The sequence below is a fragment of the Capronia coronata genome (assembly GCF_000585585.1).
Source record: "Capronia coronata CBS 617.96 chromosome Unknown acBCG-supercont1.11, whole genome shotgun sequence".
Taxonomy (NCBI): Eukaryota; Fungi; Ascomycota; class Eurotiomycetes; order Chaetothyriales; family Herpotrichiellaceae; genus Capronia; species Capronia coronata.
The window spans coordinates 598,542-622,897 of record NW_006912903.1 but is presented as its reverse complement, the minus strand read 5'-3'; the positions used below and the strand labels follow the sequence as shown (position 1 = coordinate 622,897).

General features: G+C 53.0%; 7 protein-coding genes across 7 annotated transcripts; 3 read left to right on the top strand and 4 right to left on the bottom strand.

Annotated features, from left to right (window-relative positions):
- Positions 1-884: 884 nt before the first annotated feature.
- Positions 885-2,806, bottom strand: A1O1_08997 (uncharacterized protein; the record flags this gene model as incomplete). Its single annotated transcript, XM_007729854.1, has 6 exons — positions 885-1,327; positions 1,450-1,695; positions 1,750-1,812; positions 1,865-2,137; positions 2,185-2,526; positions 2,575-2,806. 6 exons carry the CDS (start codon positions 2,804-2,806, stop codon positions 885-887), a joined length of 1,599 nt encoding a protein of 532 aa, XP_007728044.1.
- A 1,492-nt stretch (positions 2,807-4,298) lies between these two features.
- A1O1_08996 (carboxypeptidase D) lies at positions 4,299-6,183 on the top strand (the record flags this gene model as incomplete). The annotated part of the gene is made up of 2 exons (XM_007729853.1): positions 4,299-4,444; positions 4,494-6,183. 2 exons carry the CDS (start codon positions 4,299-4,301, stop codon positions 6,181-6,183), a joined length of 1,836 nt encoding a protein of 611 aa, XP_007728043.1.
- Positions 6,184-7,506: 1,323 nt separating this feature from the next.
- Positions 7,507-9,168, top strand: A1O1_08995 (uncharacterized protein; the record flags this gene model as incomplete). Its single annotated transcript, XM_007729852.1, has 1 exon — positions 7,507-9,168. One exon carries the CDS (start codon positions 7,507-7,509, stop codon positions 9,166-9,168), a length of 1,662 nt encoding a protein of 553 aa, XP_007728042.1.
- A 1,142-nt stretch (positions 9,169-10,310) lies between these two features.
- On the bottom strand, positions 10,311-13,189 carry A1O1_08994 (uncharacterized protein; the record flags this gene model as incomplete). The annotated part of the gene is made up of 2 exons (XM_007729851.1): positions 10,311-12,948; positions 13,014-13,189. 2 exons carry the CDS (start codon positions 13,187-13,189, stop codon positions 10,311-10,313), a joined length of 2,814 nt encoding a protein of 937 aa, XP_007728041.1.
- Positions 13,190-13,713: 524 nt separating this feature from the next.
- On the top strand, positions 13,714-14,829 carry A1O1_08993 (COP9 signalosome complex subunit 5; the record flags this gene model as incomplete). Its single annotated transcript, XM_007729850.1, has 1 exon — positions 13,714-14,829. The coding sequence occupies one exon, from the start codon at positions 13,714-13,716 to the stop codon at positions 14,827-14,829; it is 1,116 nt and encodes a 371-aa protein (XP_007728040.1).
- A 1,456-nt stretch (positions 14,830-16,285) lies between these two features.
- A1O1_08992 (uncharacterized protein) lies at positions 16,286-17,482 on the bottom strand (the record flags this gene model as incomplete). Its single annotated transcript, XM_007729849.1, has 1 exon — positions 16,286-17,482. One exon carries the CDS (start codon positions 17,480-17,482, stop codon positions 16,286-16,288), a length of 1,197 nt encoding a protein of 398 aa, XP_007728039.1.
- Positions 17,483-21,178: 3,696 nt separating this feature from the next.
- Positions 21,179-24,055, bottom strand: A1O1_08991 (uncharacterized protein; the record flags this gene model as incomplete). Its single annotated transcript, XM_007729848.1, has 4 exons — positions 21,179-22,016; positions 22,091-22,648; positions 22,706-23,703; positions 23,765-24,055. 4 exons carry the CDS (start codon positions 24,053-24,055, stop codon positions 21,179-21,181), a joined length of 2,685 nt encoding a protein of 894 aa, XP_007728038.1.
- Positions 24,056-24,356: the final 301 nt, after the last annotated feature.

The window sequence follows — 24,356 nt, the reverse complement described above, 5'->3', positions numbered from 1 at the left end:
ATACGAGATGGTGTTGTCGGGAGACTGCCGTCTATGTCGTCGGAATTCCGAGTTGAATTCCCATGCACGTGGTGCCAGAAGTCATGATGCTTGCGGTATTGGTGTATTCACGCATCGGACGGGGTCTTGTATCTCTAGTGCAAGCAGAGCAGAGCAGAGCGAATCACATCCCATCCCATTCCATAACAGCCGAGCTGAACCAGTAGCATGAGTTTCTCTTCCTCTTTTTCCTAAGCTTCGTTTGCAATGCCTTCCCTTCTTTCTGACACGAGTAGTCGTGAGCTGGGCGTCAAGCACAGACTAGTTTAATTGGCAAAAACGCGGTCTCACTCATGGCGATTTCAATGCCGGTGCCGAACAGGCCCTAATGCACAAGCCACCACCTGCGATTCGAGACTACTCGATCATGCAATTGCAAGTACCAAATTACCCGGCTGATCTCGTCGCATATTCTAGGAAATTGGAAGACACGATGAAGGCGGATTAGGTGCGCAAACGTAAAAGTGAGGCATGACATTGAACTTGCATTTGCAACTGAATCTGCTCTTTTCGATCTCGGCTTCAGCCCTTCCTGCCACCTTGATGGTGTAGCAGATTCGCTGTCAACCATGAATCACTGGTCGTTTCCTCTCCTGTATGATTTGTTGAGAGAACAAATCAGCAATGCGCAAGCTCTAAACCACCCTGACTGTCCTTTTTTTCCTTTGTTTTGGTCACTTTCGTTTCACAAAGTCAGCAATGCTACCCTTTTGATTTGTTTTCGGACCATATCGTCGTTGTGATAAGCATAAGCCATGAATGACTGAGTTAAGCCTGTCTTGCATCATCAGCCGTAGCTGTAACCAAGTCTCGGACTCTCGACCTTCGTTCATGTCCGACCAGGGTCAGTGATTGTTCAACACGATCCAATCCGTGCAAGGGCACAGGACATCGCCGTAGATGGTGCACAGCTTGGAACACCAGCACGAGTCCCAGCAGATACAGACTCTGGCGGCCTTGTACTCCTCCATGCTCATATGGCCTTGGTAGTAGCGGTACTGGCCGACAGCGACGCCCTCGAGGCGGGCAGAGGCACACTCGCGTTGGACTTCGCGACGCAGGTTTGCTTCAGACTCGGTGCGGGTCAGGATCTTGGCAGCGCGGACGGTTAGACGGTAGGCGTGGGACAGGGCGGCATTGCGCATGGGGAACCGCTCGAGGTCTTCTTTCGTGTAGTTCTTGGACGGCCATGTTGGGTCGGCCACGAAGTTGGTGTGTGTGAACTGGTTGTTGGGATGTAATGGGTCACCGCAGGTGAGGTGTAATCGTGGGCTTGAGATGCCAGAAGCTAGATAAGATGTAGAGTCAGCTGAAGAGTTCGAGAGCCGGGGTCAGGGTTAGATGAGAATGTTGGGTTCTAAACCGATAGATGGTACGTGTACAGCAGCAGCCGGTATGAAGGAAACGTACCACGGCAGTGAAGAAACTTCGATTCGTAGCTCGGGAACTGGCCCGGGTAGCCCGTGGGGGCGTTTGTGAGACGTTTGCGCTGAGGGGGGAGAGCAAGATCACCATCAATGCTGTTCACGCTGTACGAAGAGCTTGACGCGGTAATGTTGCTGTAGACGGACGAAGCTCGCATGCTTCGCACATTACGGCTGTGGCGCTGCTCCTCGACGCAGACCTTCTTGGTAGAAAGCAGTTTGACATCATAGTCTGCGAGCGGTGGTTAGACAGGGTAGGTAAGATAAGGGTACGAAGGATACTCACCATCTCTGTTGTCATTGACGGTTGATTTGGTGAGGAAGGAGTCTCGGGCACCGCGCTTGTTGTCTGGTAGGGACTGTCAGAATGAGAATACTGCATGTAGTAGAGCAAAACATACACTTCTGAACCGTATTTGGGCTCAGAGGCTGAACAGCTGGAGCGGTGATGTTTCTCTGAGAGGCAGCATTGCAAGGTTGACATTTTCGCAAGGAGACCTTCGACTTCGACTTCTGAGACTTGGGCTCAATGATGCCTTTGTATCTTGGCTGGTCTCGAGTCTGGGTAAATTCAAATTGCATAGGCTCTCCTTCTGGGAGATATGAGGGTTGCTGTACCCCGTATACCGTGGCGTCACAAGCAGAGACGTGAGCTTCACTGCGATTGTCGGCTTCTATCTTGTTGTTAGTGACGATTGAAGAGGGCGAGGGTAGAAGTTACCACTGGTCAAAATATCCACACCCGCCTGCGCAAATGCGAATTGAGCGAGTTCAGCACTGTCCAGACCGAGACTCGAGTCCGACGAAGTCGACGCGGATGTGAAAGCTTTGCGTGGAAGCTCCTCTTCAACCCGGACAGGTGCTGTGACTGTATCCTTGGACTTCTTTTCTTCAACGCCAGCATCCGCAAACATGTACTCAAAGTAAGGTTGCTGCGGCAGAGGAGGAAGTGGCTTGTTGAGATACTCTTCAATGCTGGGGTTTCTGGAATGACCACGACTAGCTGTGAAAGACCGACCACTCGTTCCAGAGCTCGTAGCGGTGCAACTGAGGCTCTGTTGATCTGAGCTGAATTAGCAGGCGTCGTATCCAAGGACGGTGGTTAATTTACCATGTTGACGGCGCTTGTCGAGTTTGGCCATCGTCTCGTAATACCACTCACGATTCTCTGGCGTGATGACCTGATCGATGATGTCTTTCATGCCCTCAGCAGCCCAGTCTCTAGGACCTTGACGGCTCCTATTGGCACACCAAGCCTGGACGTCGCCTTCAGTCTCACGAATGAGAGACATGACACTTTGATTCTGCATTGAGCCTGCGGGATTGAGTCTCTCGGATGACATTGTGCTGATTTCACAGTGCAGACTGGGGACGGCGGAATAGCAGAAAGAGAGCAGACGAGGGAATGCAGGACGTAGAATGGAATTTTGAGAAACGAAGCTGTAGATGCAACAAGAGAAGAGAACAGCTGGGGGAGATCTGAAGTAGATTCCGGTATACGACCAACCTCACTTCACAGTGGTTCCAAGGTGTATTGTCCATTGGAGCCGTGTGTTGAATTGAGAGGCTGAATAGCCTGCCATTGAGCGGCTCTGCCGCACCTCACCATTCACACGTGGCTGCGGCAGAATAGAACAATAGGATCTCCATTCAATGACCGAGGGTGCACCAGATTCGAGGATGGATGGGAGGCTCTCTCTCAACTCATCTGGGACAATTCATTCTTGAAGACCGTTGCTTTCGGAGGGCACCCCGACACATTTCCCGGGTATGGTGACCATCATGAAGCGGCCTCGAGGGAACTTACATCTTGGACAGACTGGACCATCCGGTGCTGGGAGAGTGATTGCACGCTGGGCCTTCATCGTAACTCCCTAGATGACCTGGACATCTTATAATGACCTTTGACTCATCTCGAGGTCGGACTCGCCGATAGCTGACCCGAAGAGTCATCCTGCACGGCCCCTTTTCTCCATATCATAACCACACCAGTGCCCCAATATCACGCAAGCGGTCCCAGGAGAGAATCAGCATGGGACTTTGGAGGCAAGCAATCCCGGATCTCGAAGAATCCGATCTCAGAATGTGAGGCGCCTTTGTTTGGGCATACCGGGAGGATGGATTTCTGGCAGACGCTGTTTCATAAAGGTGGATGGACGTTGGGAGGAAGTCAGATCTGAAGCGCGCGCCACGCGTCGATCTGGGTTGGGAGGACGCCGGGGATGTTGGAATAGTATGGTACTACTAATACTATGTGAAGCGAGGTCGACGAGGCGGAGGCGGAGGTGGAGGCAAAAGGGCGCAGGGGAAGAGGGAGGCTTGCCGAACCCGGTCCGGTAGTACGTTACTACTCGGTGAATGCAGTTACAGTATGTGATATAGTAGAGCGGAATCTACCTGGTATCCAGCTGCATGAGACCTTCTCAGTGTAGTATAGCTGTCCTCTAGCTGTCCAATTGTGTCCGCTAACAGAGCTGGCGGCTGCCAAAAGTCCAGGGGCCATCTGGGCATCTACCAGTATCTGGGCATCTCGGCATCCAGACGCCTTACTGGGACACGTCTCGAACTGTCCTCTCAAGACCCCAAAAGCAGTCCATGCGCTCGTCGACGGACACCCTTTTCTCTCCTCCTTGTCCTCGACCGTTGTATCTATTTTGTCCTTCTCTCCTCTCGCGGGCTGTATTCTTTTCTGGCATTTGATTCTCCGCCCCTGACCCTCCCCTCGACAGCCCGACGGAAATGTCAGCACGGCGATAATCGAATAACCTCCACCTCTTCCATCGCCCTCCCTTTTCAACCACGGCCGGTCGACTCGACCTACACATTCCCGCTACAATGAGGCTGACAAGGTCATGGCTGTGGGCTTTGACTGCCCTGGTATGGGGCGCGTCCACGACGAGTGCAGAAAAGACAGCAGCCGATTACTTTGTACATTCGCTTCCCGGGCAGCCCGATGGTCCATTATTGAAGATGCATGCTGGGTAAGCCGAATTCGAATAGCAAGGAGGCACCTTTGCTGATACTTTGCAGTCATATTGAGATCACGCCCGAGCATAACGGGCATCTGTTCTTCTGGCACTACGCGAACCGACATATTGCTAACCGGCCGCGGACAGTAATCTGGCTGAATGGAGGCCCAGGTTGCAGCTCCATGGACGGAGCGATGATGGAGATGGGCCCTTACCGAGTCCTGGAGGGGGGAAAACTCGGATATAACGAGGGATCGTGGGATGAGTTTGCCAACCTGTTGTTCGTAGACAATCCGGTGGGCACGGGGTTCAGTTACGTGAACACGGACAGTTATCTCCACGAACTGCAAGACATGGCGGATCAATTCATCATCTTCCTGGAAAAGTGGTTTACCCTATTCCCCCAGTACGAAGCCGACGACATCTACTTCGCGGGCGAATCCTACGCGGGTCAGCACATCCCCTACATCACGAACGCCATCCTCGAGCGCAACAAAAGAGCGAGCGCGCAAGGAAAGCACACGTGGGACGTCAAAGGGCTCTTGATCGGAAACGGATGGATCTCGCCATCGGAACAATACCAGTCCTACCTCCCATTCGCGTACCAGGAAAATCTTATCCAGGGCGGCACTCCGGAGGCACAACGAGTCGAGGCCATGCACGCCCGCTGTCTAGCCGAGCTGAGCAAGCCAGGTGGCACCGAGAAAGTGGATGTGATGGACTGTGAGTCCGTGTTGTCTATGGTCTTGGAGGTCTCGAAGAAGAACGGCAAGTGTTACAACATGTACGACATCCGACTGCAAGACAACTGGCCGTCTTGTGGCATGGCCTGGCCTCCGGATCTGAACACAGTGACACCTTATCTGCGTCAACAGAACGTCCTGGACGCCCTGCACATCAATTCCGACAAACGGACTGGCTGGACCGAATGTTCGGGAGCGGTTTCTGCGGCATTCCGAGCCAAAAACTCCAAACCCAGTGTGCAACTACTTCCCAGCATACTCGAGGCTGGGGTGCCTGTGTTGCTGTTCAGCGGTGCCAAAGATATGATTTGCAATCACCTGGGAACCGAAGACTTCATCCACAACATGGTATGGCTAGGAGGCACCGGATTCGAAATTTCTCCGGGCGTATGGGCACCGAAGCGAGATTGGGAGTTCGAAGGTGAGCCGGCTGGACTGTACCAAGAAGCGAGGAACCTCACCTACGTCTTGTTCTACAATGCCAGCCACATGGTACCGTTCGACTGGCCACGACGAAGCCGAGACATGCTTGATCGATTCATGGGGGTCGATATCGCCAGCATTGGCGGCACTCCCGCCGACAGCCGGATCGATGGTGAAAAGGCCGGCAGCGAAACCAGTGTTGGAGGTCATCCCAACAGCACGGTCGCCCTTGAGGACGAAAAACAGAAGGTCAGAGAGGCCGAGCTCAAGGCATATTATCGCAGCGGCGAGGCTGCATTGGTGGTCGTGCTGATCGCGGCTGGCTTGTTCGGCTGGTGGGTATGGAGAGGAAGAAGGCGAGTCCGCGGTCAAGGATATCTCAGCGTGCCGGTTGCCAACGGATCCATGCCCAAGGGGCGGGATGTGGAAACCGGAGGCTACGATGACAACGAACTGGACGATCTCGAAGCCAGCCAGCGATCGAGGCACCTGGACGCGGAGCCCTATGACCTGGCCAGCGATAGTGACGAGGAGGACCTCGGACCTCAGACTGGAACAAACACCAAGGATGCAGGCAATGTGTGACAGGACCAGAACAAAAATATTCGGTAGTTAATGATTATAGACGACCTCGACTTCGACTTTGACCGGTAGTATCAAACAGGGCATTTCCTTCTTGTCGTCTTGTGAACTGCCACACTCCCATAGTAGATATGCATTTGTGTTTGTTCTTGTCCTAGTTCGCGTCCTGCTCTTGTTCCAGGCGCAGACCGCATCGCAGGCAGCTTGTTGTACAGTGCTTAGTTGTGTGGTCTCGTTTGGTCACGACGCCAGACAAGAATATTCCACGAGATGGTCGACTGTTGAGTACTGTCCCGCAAGCGTCCCAGCGTAGCCTGGAGAGGCATCTTAGATACAGGTACCGACCTGCCATGAGCACGCCAGAGGAAGGTGTGTCGTGCTTAGTAGTGGATGGCAGCGGTGTAGATTCGCGGGCTTTGAGGGAGGGAGGAGCGGTGTCTTAAGCACGGTTAAGCTCCCATGGAGATGCTTGGATGTTGGAAATTAGGCCCATTTAGGCATGACAGCACCCCGATAACCGCAGTTGGAGACTTTCTCCAGTGGCTCTGGGTGGCCACCACCGGCGTTGAAGGCCTAGAACTGCCTCCTTACCCTCCTGTTCCCTATCTAAGACCCTTCCAGGTTCGTTCTATATTTAGTTGACATTTGACAGTCTGGAGATCTTGTTCCGGCGTGTCACTTCAAGTTTGTTCTCTGAATCACGCCTGAAACATGAACCACGAGGGCTAGGGAGGCGCAGTAGACGACAATGTACTGGTACTCTAGGCATTAGGCACCCTGTTTGATCCTGATACGAAGAAGAGCCTTAATCTTCACATGCTCCTTGATTAAAAGGCCTATCAGTATCTGGCGGCTGAGATGTGTATCGATCAAATACAGAGTAGAACTTCAACACCCTTGTCGACGCTCTTCGCCAACCTCCTCCTCTTCCCCTTCTTTCTTCTTCGTCCACTGCAGGGTCCATTCAGCCCGTTCACCATTCACCACTATTCAGCTGATGATTGAATCGATTGCCTTCCCAGCGTGCCGTCCTGTTTTTCTCCATCTCTCCACCGGTCCATAACTCAAATCCACCGCCGTCTTCTTTTCACTTCCTCCCAGCGTTTCGCTTCACCCCCGCTACGGGTCGACCACGTACCATGGTATTCGTACCCTAGGCACGGAGTGGGCTTGTTGTGAGGCTGTTCAATTCGGTTTCATTCACCTTCCCAGCATTTCATCTTCTTGCTTGTCCGCTCTGTTCGCATCTGCTTCCTCCGTCGCAGTCCTTTCAGTCGTTCGATATGGCGTCCTAATGACCACCGGCTGGCCTCTTACGATGAGACCATGCGCTTTCTCCGATCCTCTCGAGCCCTCCCTCGACCAGGGACCCGGCGAAAATCCGTCATTGCTGCATCATTGCTGGGCCTCGTCCTCGTCCTCTTGTTCCTTCAGACCCGTATGAACCGATCGACGCCTGACGAACAGCCCGCCGTGACCAGCCCTCCCATTCCCTCCCGACCGACCAGCCCTCTGCTGAAGAACCAGGCCTCGTTCTGGCGGGACCTATACTTGATCATCTTGAACAATGACCCTAATTGCGACCGTCCTCCGGAGGCGGTGGTGCCTCAGCAATTGGATATCGGCTTTGATCCCTCCCACAACCACCAGCGACCCGACATACTGTTCATGGAAAACGCCGACATCAAACGCATGCGCGAGGCCCATTCGAACTTTGTCAATGACCTGAAAAGCACTCCTCCGAAAATGCCCTACGAGGTGGACTCCAGAGGTATTGTCATGACGGCCGGATACAAGCAGCTTCCTGTCCTGGTGATTTCAATACGCATGCTGCGGAGGACTTGGTCGCTGTTACCAGTCGAGGTGTTTCTGGCCGACTCGTCCGAGTACGACGAGGAAATCTGCAATACCGTCTTGCCGACGTTGAACGCCAAATGCCTTGTCTTCACTGACATATTTCGGGCAGCCGAAACCGGGGTATCAATCGAGCGGTTCCAATATAAAATCATGGCTATCCTTTTTTCTTCTTTTGAAGATGTTCTTCTCCTGGACTCGGACGCTTTCCCTGTCCGAGACCCTCTGCTGCTGTTCGAACAAGAGCCGTTCAACAATACTGGACTGATCGTCTGGCCGGATTTCTGGTACGCATCCGAATCGCCGTACTATTTCGAGATCGCCAAGATCAAGACCATTCCACCTCTCAATATCCGACCCGCCGTCGAGTCGGGCGAACTCATGTTTTCCAAGTCGAAACACCATTCGTCTCTGATGCTGGCTGCCTATTACAACTACTATGGCCCGGAATATTACTATCCCCTGCTCTCCCAGGGAGCGCCCGGTCAAGGTGACAAGGAGACATTCGCGTGGGCAGCCACCGCTCTGAACGAGCCCTTCTACGCCGTCAACAAACGCGTCATGGCTCTTGGACGGGTCGACTCCTCCGGCCACTACCTCGGAAGCGCCATGGCCCAGCATGACCCTGTTGCCGACCTGGTCTTCACCAAAACTCACGGCCTTCCACACGAGAGAGTGAAAGAGGACGAGAGGAAGGCAGCAGCAGGAGAGACGCCAACCTCCGACATCGAAAACCGTGAAGTCAAGCCGTTCTTCGTCCATGCCAATTTCCCCAAATTCGACCCTTCCACCATCTTTGACGAGCAAATGCGTGACTTCTCGTCCCAGGTCATAGGCTCTGGCGGCCCGACCCGTGACACCAACGGGACATGGGTCCGATGTTGGATGGACGAGGCGCGCGCCGTTGAAGTGTTTGGGTTCGATGTCGAGCGGAGATTCTGGGAAGAAATCAAAGGCGCCGCCTGTGAATACGAGCACCAGTTCGGCTGCTGGAAAGGCAAAGACGGCATCTGCGACAAGGTCAGACATTACTGGCAGGAAGTCTACGAACCACGGCCGACAGGAGAACAAGGTCAAGGTCGGGGCGAGGATCGGCCGCCCACCGAATCTGCATCACCAGGACCAGTACCTTGACCTTTACCCGCGAACCTGGCGAACGGCATCTGCCGCAAAATGGCTATATCGACCTGCCAGCGTGATACTCCACAAACCACTCGGCAACGGACTGGATATGAATGTGCCACATGCCTAAGGCCCCTTGGTTGATATTTGGCACGGCACAACCGGGCCACCCTAGTACTTCGACGCAAGAGATATCCTCTATGCTGCTGCGACCCATGTGGAAATGAAACGAACCCAACGAGATCAACGACAGACACATGCACCCTTTCAGAGAGGACTTGGACATGCACGAAAAAAGTGAGCGTACACGTATAGGACTTGATTGCCTGGGAATTGGGAAATCGGGAAATCGGATATCTATCCATTGGGGTATACCAAACAGGATATCTATCTATCATTGAAGTTATTGGGCCTTGTTCTACTCCTTTTCTTTACCTGGGGCTGTTTTTGCATAGGACTTCAAGCCAGCGGCATGGCGGCGGATTTGTCTTTCCTCTCTGGTTATGTTGTCTTTTTTGTTTTTGGGGGTGGTGTTGGCAAGCGTCGCTTTGGAAAATTACTATTATATTCCCGGATAGTGTAATAGCGATTATATACACCTTAGCATACACCTTAGCATACTACGAACATGAACATGAACATGAACATCAGTATCGATCTCAACATTCATTACATGTATCTTCAACAACATCCCCTAAGTTTCAAGTCTGTGGTTTACATGGTCAACTGGACAGAAGAACACAGCACACTAAAACCACAGTGGCGCGCCTCTTCCACAGTCAACAGACACACACGCCTGATTATTCACATACAGGGAGAGGGCAAAGAGTGTTCCACGAGAATCAGAGGGAAGGACAGACGATTTTGGACTGTATCTTTGACACTGTTCATCGTTCAGCGAGAAAGAGCGCGAGAAATATCTTGGTGAGCAGCACGCTTCATTTGCCCAGTGGTTCCATTTCCATCCCCAATATCCGATATCCGATATCCATCGGGCATACTCCAGACTCCTGCTCCTACTCATATTCCACGAGAAAGAGAAAATACAATGTTCAACAGCAAAATGGCCTCATCAGGCAACCCCGGTCAACCGCGCCACCGAGAAGTCACATAAGCTGGGAAAAAGAAACGAAACGAAAAAAGAGGGCGATACATCAATAGGTCTCTTCCAGCTCGGTGCTCCAAGCGGCGTCACTGCCCTCGATCCTGACTCCTGAAGCAGCGATACCACCAGCAGTGGCCGCCGCCGTAGTATCGACGTTTTCATCCGACATTTCTCGGAACCGTTCATACTGCTGATACGCATGGGATTGGCTCTGGTGAGGGCGGCGAGGACCGCAGTCTGGCTGTCGGGCATAGGCTTGGACATGGGCATCGTGATGAAGATGGACGGTGTGGCCGTGGTTCTGGTTCCCATTTGCATGCACTCTGATCTTAGCAGGTGGAGGGCCCATCTGGCCTGACAACAGCGCGACATCGGCACCACCAGCACCGCTGACACCTCCGCCCGCAGTCATGGGTCTCTTGCCGTTCAGGTTATGGCTCATACCGAGGGCATTCGTCGTCGCGGTCGTCGTGGTGGCTGCGGCGGCGTGGACTTTGGAGTAGTACGTGTCGCGGACATCTCGTTCGGGTTCCATCTCCGATCCGTCCGAGTAGGTTTCCCAGTTCTCGCTCCCGCTCGCGGTAGTTCCGTTAGTCATGTTTGATGAAGTGTTGGACGTTTGTCGGGAAGTGGCGGACATGGTCGACGGTGGGGCTGAAGGGTGAGGACGGCTGCCGGGGCCGTGGCTATGGCTATGGCCGCGTATTGAGGTTGAAGTCGACATTGAGTGAGAAGGTTGATCAGGGATGTAGGAGTCGGGTTGAGAGTGCTGTGATTGTTGTTGCTGCTGCTGCTGCTGCTGTGGGCGGTCCCGATCCCGGTTCAACAGCGATGTTGACATGTACGACATCCTCTCGCGATCGTCATACACATCTTCGGGACTTATGGGGCGGATGTAGCGACTGCTCTCGTTCGAGCCGGAGGATATGGTGCTAGTGGGTCGGGTGGAAGGTTGTGGAGGTTGAGCGTGGGAAGAAGAAGTGGTCATGGTGGCAGGTGGACTCGGTTCAGGGGGAACGAAGAGATCTCTCATCTTCGGTGGCGGTGCTCGAGGAGGGCCCATTGTTCTGCCACTCTGCGAGAAGTTCGGGACGGCCTCATGCGGCTGATGCTGCTGTACGCTCCTTGAAGCTGGTTGTGAGTGTTGTGCAGCCCGACGTTCAGGAGAATTGCTGCCGTGCTTGAGATTGCCTAGAGGTAAACGAGCCGGGATCTTGGAAGGTGATTTGGATTGCGAGTGAGATGCTGTCGACAACAATGCGGGTGCTGGTTGTTGATGTCTGACCATCCCGGCGGTGGGTGTCTTTGTGGTTGAACGTGGTGGAGGACCTCTCATCACACTCTGAGGTCGAGCTGTCGAGCCAGTCCTTGATGCGCCGGCAGCTGGTTTGGAGGAAGCTTGTGCAGGTGCCGGGGTCTTCGATCTCGGCTGATGGCTGTTGGGGGTCTTGGATCGTGCTGGAGGAGCTTTGACTTCCTTCTCTTCAATCTCGTCGAGGAATCTTTCGCCGTGGACCAAGAATGGTCGGCCATATTCATCCTCGTACTTTTGCAGAGTCCTCTTCAGCTCCACTGTGACCTTGGGCAATTCCTTTGCAATCCGCTTCCTCATCTTCTCCTCCCTGAGTAGTTTTCCAGGATCGCGCTTTTCTCCCTTTTGCGGCTTCAATAGTAGTCTTGACGCATCACTTGCCGAGGCGGCCAAAGCATCGCGGTCGGCAATCAACGACTTGTACTTTTCCACGGCCGCCAGAGTCGGGGCTCGCTGTTCTTTGAGCGTGGTCAGTCGTTCAATCTCAGCCTCGTGAGCTGACAGTAGAGCGTCACTATACACGTCAGAGAAGGCCGGGGTGAAATCGAGCATCTCCTCCTCGGAAAAGTACAGTGCGTCCCAGAGCTCTTGAAGTCTGACGCGAGCATCTTCGACAAACAAATGAAGATTTTGTCTCTTGAGCTCGTTTAGTCTGGCCAATTCGTCTTCGAATTCGTTGATGGTTCGTAACCCGCAGCCGCGGTTGGTGGCCAGGAACACTTTTCGGTCAGGTTCCTCGATCCCCAACCGGTCCCATAAAGACTCGATGTTCTTTTTCAAGTCACCCAGTCTCTTTTCACGACCTTTCTTCTCATCCAACAACTTGTCGCGACGGCTTCGAAGGCGGTCCAAGTCTGCCTGATGGAGACCCAACTGTTCTGGTGAGTCGCGGTAATGTTGCACAATCAAGGAATCCGTCTGGGCTTGAGGGATACCCAGATCCGACCACAGTCTCACGATCTCTTCCGCTATTTGTTGAACAAGCAGCGTCCTCCTATTGTATTCATCATATACTCTGGAGAACTCTTCGTCGAGGGTCGTCACGTAGGAGGGGGAGAGGTCGAAGTTCGGTGGACAGCTGTTGGAGGAAGTTGGTGGCAGGCGGATCTTGACAAAGGACGACTCGAGATGCGAAGAGTAAGACTCGAGAGCTTGAACCAGTTTCTTGACTTGTTCGAAGCGCTCGCGATGCAGTCTGCTAACGACATTGTATTTCTCTTTGAGGTCGCGTAAACAATCAATGAGGGGATAGGTCACGCGCAGCCCGTCGGTGTCCAAGTCGTAGCCTCTGTCCTTTTCATCGTCCAGCGATGCTTCCATCTGCTTGATTGTCTTGATGATATTGTGTGCTTCTTCGGTCATTTCATTCTTCTCACTGGCAGTAAATAGTCAGCACACATGGGCCACGAACGACGTCCGAGTTGCGTATCTGCTGCGTACTTGTTGACCAGGCGTAGCTGGTTATGTAGCGTCTCAGACAAAGCAGAGAACAGCTCTGTTTCTCTGGATTCTCGTTCATTGCGCGGCACCCCGATCTCGTCGAATATCGAATGCAATTGGCCTATGATCGTAGTGACCTGGGTGGTTAGGTAGCTGGCGTCCATTGGCGCAGGCATGGAGGGCAGACTGCGGCTCGCGGCCGAGCTGTAGAAACGATTATGCCACTCTTCTCTCGGTTTCCTTCAAACGGAAGATTCGATGGGAGTGACAGGTTCAAAAAATACACGTTGAGGAGCATGGAGAATATGGGCACCAAGTGGTCGCGGCGTTCGGTCGAATCAGGTTGAAGTTGTGGGCTTGGAGGATCGAGGTGAAGTGCGCGGTGGTGATGTTGATGGCGTTGGCAGAGCAACAACCACGCCGTGCAAGGTACAAGGTGTAAGGTCCGAGAACCTGTCAGAGCCTCGTCGTCTTCACCGCCTTTGATAGTCGTTATCGACCGGCAGAATCTTGCCTGGGCCACTTACTCATTGCATGTCTCAATTCGTCACCAATACTGAGATACTTACCGCCATTGACCACCACTGGCAGCCGAACATCGATCGATGCCCGTCCTGCGTGTGAAAGGTACTTAGGCCATATTTCAACAACCCTCTGAGTAGTTCCTTCTACTGCATCTCATCTGCAGACGGCTCTCACCATGTCCACCCTCTCCGCCCTCCGCACCTGGGAGGCGGAAAACGACATCATCACGATCGACCCGACGCAGAATGCGCTGTACAACCTGCCCGACCCGGCCGCATACAAAGCTCTACAAGACTCGTCGCCATGGAAGAAAGACCCCAACTACTTCACGACCGTGCGGATTTCTGCCCTCGCGCTGCTCAAAATGACCACACACGCCCGCTCCGGCGGCAGCATTGAGATCATGGGTCTGATGACCGGGTACGTGTCCGGACGGTCTCTGATCATCACGGACGCCTTCCGACTGCCCGTGGAAGGCACGGAAACACGGGTCAACGCGCACAGCGACGCGGACGAATACATGGTGAACTTTGGGATCGCGTCGCGCGAAGGAGGCGGGCAACTGGAGAACGCGGTGGGGTGGTATCATTCGCATCCGGGCTATGGATGCTGGCTGTCCGGGATCGATGTCAACACGCAAATGACGCATCAGATGGCTAACGACCCGTTCGTCGCGGTGGTCATCGACCCCGACCGCACCGTCAGCGCCGGCAAGGTCGAGATCGGCGCCTTCCGAACCTATCCAGAAGGCCAACGGCCCAAGGACAAGCAGTTCACCGACGACAGCGACGAGTTCCAGGCCATCCCGACTGGCAAGATCGAGGATTTCGGCGCCCACGCCAATTCCTACTATGCCCTCGAGGTCACCCATTACAAATCCACCCTCGATACGCATCTGCTTGGTCTGCTGTGGAACAAGTACTGGACATCCACCCTCTCGCAGTCGCCGCTGTTTACGAACCGCGACTACGTCAACAAGCAGATCACCGACCATGCCGTCAAGATTAAAGAGGCGGCGAAGAAACAGCGCACAAATGCCACCGTCGGTCGGCGCACGCAGGAATTGGCCGGTGCTGGAGACCAGAATATCAGGGTCGTTAGGGACGGTTCACTCGAGCAGATTGTTCGCGGTGGCAACAAGATCTCATCGGAGGAGGTCGCCGGTCTGCTGGCCAGCGAGGTCAAGAAGAAGTTGTTCTGGGGTGTGGTGCAGGAGGCGAGAGTCAAGGCTGCCGGGGAACAGGCGACAAATGCTGCTGCTGGCATCGCGGTCGGGAGTAACGGAGGTTAAGGCGTGTCTACTGCTCTCACTCTCAAGCCATGGTGCTGCAAAAGCCCCAATGGTCAATCATCCTTGACACGGGGTATGTGGCTGCATTGGCCGTCTACGAGAACAGAGCAACCTACCACAATGGGTGTCAAGCGTGTAATGCGCATCCGGAGGGCTGGCGAGTGAATTGACTGGCGGCCCGGTCAGCTCACTCTCTGACGTCCACATGTTTTCTGGCACTATCCCAACATTGCACTACACGACGAGACGACCTTGCTTCCGCAGCGCTCCCAGTCAATGCAGACCGCGCTGGCAGAGGACGACCCGTTGGTCTCTCTGGGGATGGTTCATGGGGAAGTGCACCAGCTGAGGTGGGAACTGTCAGCCATGGTGTGGAGGCTCAGACGCCGGCTCTGTTGACCAGATCACAGCCGGCGTGGAAAACTCCTCTCAGCCAGCCTCTTTCTTTTCTCACTTCCTTCTTCTCCATCTCATGGCGACAGTGGTATCAACATGAGGTAGGAGTAGGCCCGGGTCCGTCTTTTCCATCTGAAGCTGGTCATCAAGAGAGAGATATCCCGATGGAATCTCAAAAGGAAATTCGAATCCGAAGCTGGCATAGACATGGCATGTTCACAAACCACAGCTGTAGTAGTCCGGTAGAACCCCTAATACTCAGGTACCAACTACCTACTACGTAAATGTCTGTTCCCCTGCTGCCGAGATCTGACCACTTTACAACTGGACTACGGGCGAAGGTGGTTTGTAGAATGTGTCACATTTGCCCTCTGTCGCTCTTCCACTTGAAGTGCAATGAGATATGAGTAGTTAACTTGCTGTTAAACACTAAGATAGTATGTCCGATACTTGCGAGCTATCAATCATTTGCCCGGCATCGCCAGCTGCTCAAGCTGTATCTGATCCAAATGCAAATATAGGCTCAGACCTGGATCCTTATCCTGTCAGCAGCTCACCGGCGCCGAAATCCCACAACTCCCATCCCAAAGGCCGTAATGCTCCGTGAGCTCATCTGATCCTTCTGTTCTGCATCAATTTCAAAAAAGCCCACTTGATCAGTTGCTCGCCACGAAATGACGCCGTCCCAAGGAAAAGCAAAAACATGTTGCCCTTTCCCGCCTTGCATGGCCCAATGCTATCCAGCAAACGCATCGTCAGGGTGACACTCCTTCATGCGTCTCTCCCTTGTAGGCAGGGGACGATTGCAGTCGTCGTTATAGTGTCGTGCCCTGAAAAGCCGAATCGAGTCGTCACAAACAACTTCCTCCCTTCCACAGAGTCACATACCAGATCGCGCCTTTGCATCATGCCGCTCTTGACTGAATTCCAGAAAACAATACCTGCTAAAAGGCTTCAAAATTATGCCCGGGACCGCGAAAATACGCTGAAAATGCAATGTTAATAGGCACAAGAATGGATGGGCGAGGACGTGGCGATTTTCTTGGGACATGAGCGTTGTTCAGACCCTGGTCCTCCTCGGATTCGTCATTCGAAACTGCGTAATGTCGACGACAACAGAGCTCTGGTCGCTGGCATCGTCCACTTCGATGTTGTCAGTCATCATTCCCGCATTGTCACCCGATACCATGGGTGCACTGAAGAATGCTCCACGCGACTTCATGTCCTCCAAAGTGTGGCTAATGATGAGGTGACTGCGGTCCATGGCTGCACCAATCTTGGGGGTATGAAGGACATCGAGCGAAGGCTGAGTAGACAGTGTACCAACCGAGTCTCCACAGCTATGAGTGTTATCTGCGTGCTCACGGTCTCCGTCCAACTCCTGTTGGTTTTCTTGCCGACTGTTCTTGAGCGATTCTGCTACAGCGGTTGCTTGGGCGAGGACGGCGTCAAACCTCTGACAAATTGAATCCAGCTCTGTCTTGCAATCGCCATCTCGAAGAAATTGGTGAGCCGCAGTCTCACAGAGAGACTGGATCGACTCCAGCTCCTTGTCCACCAGGAAGAAAGAAGTTTCATCATCGGATGCTGCTTGGGGTTGGACGGTGTGTGAAGTAGGCTTCTTTCCCGACACAAGTGCTGGCGTACTGCGGGATACCGAAGTTGTACCTCGGATACTGTCGAGTGATGGATAAGCTCGGTGGTTGCGCGTGGTAGATGATAAGGCGGGAAGAGAAAATCCTTTAGCAGCTACTAAGGCATTTTTGCCCTTGCGTAGGTTGTTCCGACCGACGCCAATAGTCTTCACCATGGTTTCCAGTTGTTCTTGCAGAAAAGCATCGTAATATACAACGACTTGATTTTTATTCCTGAACTTTTGTGGCCCAGAGGCTCCTGAACGGATTGAGGTGCCCGGTCTCCGCCTCCTTCTGGCTTGCGCGTATAAATATTTGTTCCCGGCCTCGAGAGGATTGATTTCGATCCGGCTGAGGGGGGGTGGCATAGTGTCAATGCTTGGAGTGGAATCCCCTTCAGGCTGGCCAGGGTAATCATTGTCATCGGTGGTATGGACTGAAGTCATGGAAGGTGACCTCCGACGCTTGGGCTTGATCTGGTTAACCAGTCGAGCATACTCGGTTACAAACTCGGTATGTTTCTGGTCGGCATGTGAGGATAATGACTGAATGCTAGCCTTCCAAGTGGGAAGGTTTTCGAGGAGGAAGACAAAGCTGGAGTGAGCATCCATATTTCGAGCCATGAGGTGCACCACAGCACCTGCAAAAGTGTCTTGGGAGTACAGAACAGTTGAGCAGATCACGAGGGCATCGTTTTCAGTGTTCTTCGCCGCCTCGTTTGTGAGTTTGATCTTGCACTTGAGAAGAGCAGACGGCGGAAGGAGAGGTAGAGCCGGTAAAATCAATGCGGTATGAGGCTTTTCGGTGTCGAAAGTGGCCGTCCGGAAGAGCGGGAGGCGCGAATAAGCGGGCTGAACACTGAACGGCTGATCGACGATACTGATTGAGTCAAGCCAGTATGCAAGCCCAGGGAGCTCTGGTGAAAGAGAATGGAGGGAACAGAGGATATTGATATGCGATGATAGGCGGAGTGAAAGGGAGTGCAGTGGTTGACCGGCGGTTGACGAGGAGAGAAGTGAGAGGATGAGAGGAGTGGGAGGAGTTTGTTAATCGCCGTGGCTAGTGGTGGGTGCGGTGGAGGGAGAGGGACTCGCTAGCAGTGGAGGAGACTGCGATGCGGTGTCAGGCAGCAGATGCAAGCACAAGCAACAAGCATCAAGCATCAAGCATCAAGCGATCAAGCGAGCAAGCAAATGAACTGGTCAATCAATCCGTCAATCGAGTGATTATAGGTACCATAGGTTCATGGGCTTATGGATATTGTGGTAGCATCACTACCTTACCTACCTAGGTAAATATGCCGCCGTAGCATCAGAAATTGTCCGACGTGACAATGTGCGTAGTATCTGATGTCTAGTGTCTACTGTGATGTACGTACTACTACAGTACGTCCGTAGGGAGGAAGATAGGCGGTACGTAGTTATATCAATTATAGGACTAGCCTATGCCCTCCGACAGGGACTTCATGGGAAGGAAGCGCTCGGCACCTAGTAATTAGTTGGCGTTAGGCGTCGACCGGGGCTCCCTAGGCTCCCTAGGCCTAAGGGGTCGCAGGGATCCCTGGGGTTTCTCGGCCCTACAGACTCTAGACTGCAGAGAAATACGTAGTAGAGTACGACTAGGCGGGATGTGCCAGTTGTCGATGGCCCGAGGGCTCCTTAGGGTCTCCAGAGTAGAGATTTTCCAACCGACGGATTGACTCATTCCCACAACCCCAGCGACTTGACCATGCGGTGAAGAAGTGACACGCCTCTACCTGTAAGTACCTACCTAGTACGTTTGAATGTAATGTTGTCTGCCTCAACTGCAAACACTATTGTGTTAGGTATGTACCAGTATGAACGCCTTCCAAAGGGCTACTGTCGGCGAGCTTGAGGCAGGGTGAAGTGTGCACGGAACGGTACCCATGTATCGATCGATCATCACCGCTACCACCAACTACAGCGCTTTACTACCGGTCCCTCCCCTCCATCCACTCTTCCTGCGGTACTTTCCTTCTTCCCTGCTCCATCTATACCAGCTGTTTTCTAGCTGCTGCCCATCCGCCTAATCACCTCTCTCACCCTACTTCCGACTTCCCCCCATTCTTCCCCCCATATGCGGCTACCCTAGGCCTTCCTTTTCGACCTTCCTCAGTCTGGTAGTCGCTTTATCATAATTCCTTGCAGAGTCACACAGCATTCCTCGTCCTCCCCAGCAAGGATCGACTGCTCTTGCGCTTCAAGTTCAACCCGGCGTGAAGTCATCTCCCTGCAAACCATCCTTGGTGCAACCTCACCTGTCAATCTCTTATTGGCCCTCTATTGCGACTTGATCGAGACGCCGCTCGACACTTCGACTGTTCCGGTCGGTCCGTTACGCAGCTTGGCCTAAAATAGTCTGTATAATCAAGAAGGTTGACGATGTTTGTGATTGAGACGATGATTTGAGATACGAGCAATGTTGGCTACATGGCAAACCACAAACTACACCTCATATCACATTGATGGTGTTTCGTCGAGTTCCAGGTGGTACGGTAGTCCATGGTACAGTCACCTCGTCACGAAAGACCCCTCATCAAAATGGTTGTCTCACGATTGACATGGCTCTCGTCACGACCGTCCGTCCTGGATCAGCCCTCTGGGCCTTCCTGCATTGCACTCATGCACGTTGGTGCATCCTCCCCAGCAAGTCCGGATACAAGTATCAGGATGCAGTCTCGTCCGATTCACTTGTCCAACCTCCCACGAGTCAAATTGCTCGCCCACGATTGTTGTAGAATCGAATCCCATGTGTCGTTACAGACCATCAGCACTGGCTGGCAGTTCTCCCAAGACTGGGGAAAGAAATACAATAGAACCATGCAGGACCACGCCAGGAACAGCGCCGCCAATAGTCTTGAACAATACAGGCAGTGCTCAGTCATAAGTACAGGTAAAGTAATGACAAACCCCAACATCTTCCTGCTTCAAGGAGCCTGCAGGATTGCTTGTCTCGTTCAAGTACCCAGGTAGTCTCAGCAAGATTTTGAACGAAGACATTCATTACGCAACATGCATCCCTATAACCATCGACCAAGCACCTGGCATACTTATTCTCGCCTGAATGTCCTTCTTTCGACTAGTCTCGCGCATTCCCTTACCCTACCGGGAGCAGTACGACAAGCGAGATCGCCGTATTCATGCGCTGGGCTGGTCAATATGGGTATGTTCCAGGTCACCACTGGTAGAATCATAGTCGCTGCTATCCTGTTTGGTCGAATGCTCTGTCTCACCGACATTTGTTGCGACAAGATGATCGACATTTCATTCTGCCTCAACGTTCTAGGTTCCAGGGCGGCCAGTGAGGGAGCCATGACTGACCAACGAGGGCGTCGTCGAAAACAATAGTGCGGCACACCCTCAGATCAGCAACGGCGGCCTCCGATGGCCTCATCGCTGTTGCAGGCCGTTCCTGTCAAACAAGCGACTGCAGGCCTCATGAGAGGTCCGCATTGATTTGACGTAAAATCGAAGATCCAGGCACGTCAGCATATCCGAAAACCCACCTCAGCCGAAGTGGCTCGTATCCCGTATCCGCTATACAGAATACTAGTACGTCGAATCCACGCTCCTTGAATACTCAACAGGGATTAGGCCTCGCAGATCGGAAGTATGATTCCCACCAGCCAGACTCCAAATCTCCATGTCAAACTGTCAACTGCGGAGACAACTACAGGTTCAAGAGGTTACCATGGAAATTAAATTCCTCTACTCATCAACTGCGACATCACAATCCTTACAATTGTAAATGAAGGAGTGCTATGAGGCCCCTCTACGAACGAGAGGACATGCATCGCCGCGTCCAGACTACGTACCTAGGTATGTGATATAGTCGTGGGAACATATCGAGAGGAGTGAACTGAAATATGACATGAGACCAAAAGCGAGTTGTTCTTCGTTGCAAGAGGGATCTCTGACATTCTACCTTACTTACTGCACAACAACAGCAAGGACAAACCCATCATCACGCTGAACTTGTATTACAGATAAGAAGAAGAAGCCATCTTGTGACGCCATAGGGGGGTATATACCTTTTCTTCACGCCGGTGGCCCTTGGACAATGGTGAACAATGCCAACTCCCTCCTCCACCGTGTCGTCTGCTACCATAAGAGGCAATTATCCCCCTCAGTGCAGTGCAGAGGACAAGACAGGAAGGAGAGGGAAGCAGAACAACAACCGTCTGCCCGTATAGACCAACACACACCTACAAAGTCAAGAGTCAAGAGTCAGGGGCCTGCTCCAACTTCTGGCGGGGTGCTCATCCTTCACACCACCAAATTTAAAACACCCTCCGTTTTTCAATAGTATATCTTCTCCTCAAATATCGGAGGTCGGCCACCAGTCTCCTCCTCGTCCCAAACAATCTTGCCCTTTTCATCGAGATAGGCACCCTCGTCAGTCATCGGCGTCACCTTGTTGGTATGCAGACACTCCTGCCTCGAAACGCCCATCTCGTCACGGGGGACCCAGAGCAAAGGAGGCGCGGCGTTGACTGCTGGGTCCTGGTACGCGTCCCTCTCGACTTCAGGGGAATATCGAATCTCGGCGAAGTCCTGGGGCACCAATTTACGCAGCACGCCGAAGCTGGCATATATGTCGGGACGGAAGAACTTCTTCAACTTCGACACGGGCCTGTTCTTGCCTTGACCCGGGCTCATGGAGTCCTTGGTTCGTCTGAGCTCGTTGATGGCGTCCTTTTCGTAGGTCTTGTCGTGGTCGCGGCCGTGGCCGTCAAGTTCGGCCGTCGCGCTCATGTTTGGAGATTCTCCGTCTAGCAGTGCAGCCTCCTCGACGTCAAGTGATCGCGGGAGATAATGCAGCAGTGGCTTCACGGCGGAACTCAGGGAGATATGGTATAGAATCATGAAAACCAGAAAGATGATCATGAGTACGAGAGGTCCAGGAGCGGCTCGGATGGCGAAGAGCCCAATCAGACAGAGGACAGCGAGATAGCATCCGACCAGGGTATGTTGTAGGGCTTTGGGGTAGACTAGCCCCTTGGTGTCGATGGTAGAACTGTCCACGAACAACAGGTTATATCGGTAAGCGAAGTAAAAGAGACCGAGACCAATGGTCGCAAAGCCCAGCATGAGAGGAGCAATAGCGGCGTATGTGATGGAAATAACCGTCATCATCCTGACCAGCTGTCAGCAATCACAATGCTTGTTGAGGAGGAGGAACGTTAAACAAAAAAGACAAAGAATACGTACTCGATGACGGGAAAAGTAGTGCCCCAACCGACTGATGACAGGCTGGACCAGCGGGTGTACATCTTTCGAGGGGTTTTGTCCAGTAATCTGGACAACGCGTTGGATACGATCAAGCCTGAGATCCGGAGCAGTTGGCCCGAGGAAAATACCAAGCCCTGCAGGATGAAGTAGGAGATGTAGAAGTTCGACGCGAGAGGAAGGTTCTTGGCCAACAGGCTCGTCACAGACCCAGGGTTCTTAATGACTTGCGGGACGGCTGCACTCGCGGCCGATGTCATGGTGGTGACCAAGAAGACTTGAACGATCTGGAACCAGAAAAAGGATTCGTGGCAGCGGAGTTCGACAAGAGACAAGGTAGGCTTGCCGGCGATTTTGGCCATGAATTTCATGATGACGGGAACCATGGATACCAGGACCGACAGTAAAACGACGGGGAGTAGATTGGTGATGACGCCCAAGATGACTTTGGGACAGTCGTTGATGAAGGACAAAAAGGGAGCGACTTTGGTCAAATACGAAATTTGGGAGATGGATCCGACGACAGCGACCGGGATCGACCTAGATTCAAGCATTGTCAGACGCGGGAAAGGCCCTATATGGGAGCATTCGGCTTACCAGAATATGATCAAGGCGGTAACAAACGCCAATGAAGCGATGTTGCGGATGGTGCGAGTTCTCCAGGTGATTCCCATGTTTGACCAGACGACCTCTTCCGGACTCACGCCGACGACACGAGGGGACATGTGCAGCGGTTGATGATGAGCGACCATCTGAAATGCGCTCTGTGCTTGAGTCTGGTTCCAGAATTCCACGAAGACGGCGTTTTTGGGCGTCGATTCACCAGAGCGGTACTTGCTCTGTTCGGCATCGATGAGAGGATTGAGCTTTGCAATCTCCTCGCGACACCAGTTGATGGTGTCGACCTTTTGGCCTACCAGAAACTTCAAACGATGGGTTGGTCGGTCCTTAGGTCTAACCCATCGCGCAGCAGCCGATCCGGGTTCGTTTCCGTAATCTTCATCAGGGTCAATGACATGGCGGGCCTCAGTGTCTGCCTCCTTTCCCTTCACATATTTTAGGCGAGCATCGTTGGCGAGCTTGATCAATTTCGTTTCGGCAGCCTCGAGTTTGATGCAGAGCTTGTATCGCTTATCGACATTCTCGGATAGTTCCTTCGCGTCTGAAGCGATCCACACGTTCTTCAGTTCATCGCCAAACATGCTGCGGATTTTGGCTTCATTCGCATATTCGTTCGGGACGGCCTGAAACAAAACGGTGCGAGACGAAAGTCGTGAAGCGTACAAGGTTGAGGTGAGGTATGCTTGTCGTAGGTTGATGTAGTAGATCAGTTCCCTGGTGACCAGGAAGAAGATGAAGCCAATGAAGATCCAGGCGACGAACGTGTGGGCATAGTAACGGTCCTTGTCTTCGATGTTGCTGAAACTGAGAACGTTCAGTTGCGTCTGCCCACCATGGCCCGTCGCATTGACTGGAAACAATATAGGCCAGGTAAGACAGCAACCAACAAAGCAGATGACGACCGAGATTTTCAGGTAGCGCAGCAGAAAGTACCCGTCGAGGGAATTGTGCTGCAGAACGTATTCATCCGGCAACTAGAAACGTCTCGTTGTCAGGACAGAGATGCCCAGCGCGCGATTCAATACAAATACACACCTTCCTCATGAACGGAATCCATCCCAGCAGCGAATTTGGTGGAGCCGGAGTGCGCTCTTGTGGGCGCAACGCACCCAAGTACGTCCTGGGCGCGTATTGTCTGGGGAACTTGGTCCGCAGAAGCAGGAAGATGGCGAAGTATGCGACGGAGAGGATGAGAGTCGGTACGAGTGTAGAGATGAGGCCAGATAACGAAGGATCACTGTCTCTGTTGGATCCAACGTTCTTGTCGTCGTTCGCATTGGTATCGGGAGCCTGGCGACTCTGGAGGAGGACATGGACTACCTCCATGATTGGAGGTGCACCGATGTGCCTTTGCAGAATGATTGAGACACTGCTGTTGAGTGTTGTTTACCTCGTTGAGGTGAGGGGCGCCACAGTTGAGCCAAGCCAGAAAGCAAGAGCAGGCCGTCGCAAGAGACGCAAGAGACAGGGATGCTGACAGCGTGACAGCGATCGTGCGGAGGTGTAAACAAGGAGGAGGATAGGGAAGACGGATGAGTAGTAGGTGGGAGCCGCTCGCTGGTGTTCTAAGGATATACAGAGTACCTAGTGGTACAAAAGACCGCAGTATGGGCACTTCAGCAGGTAT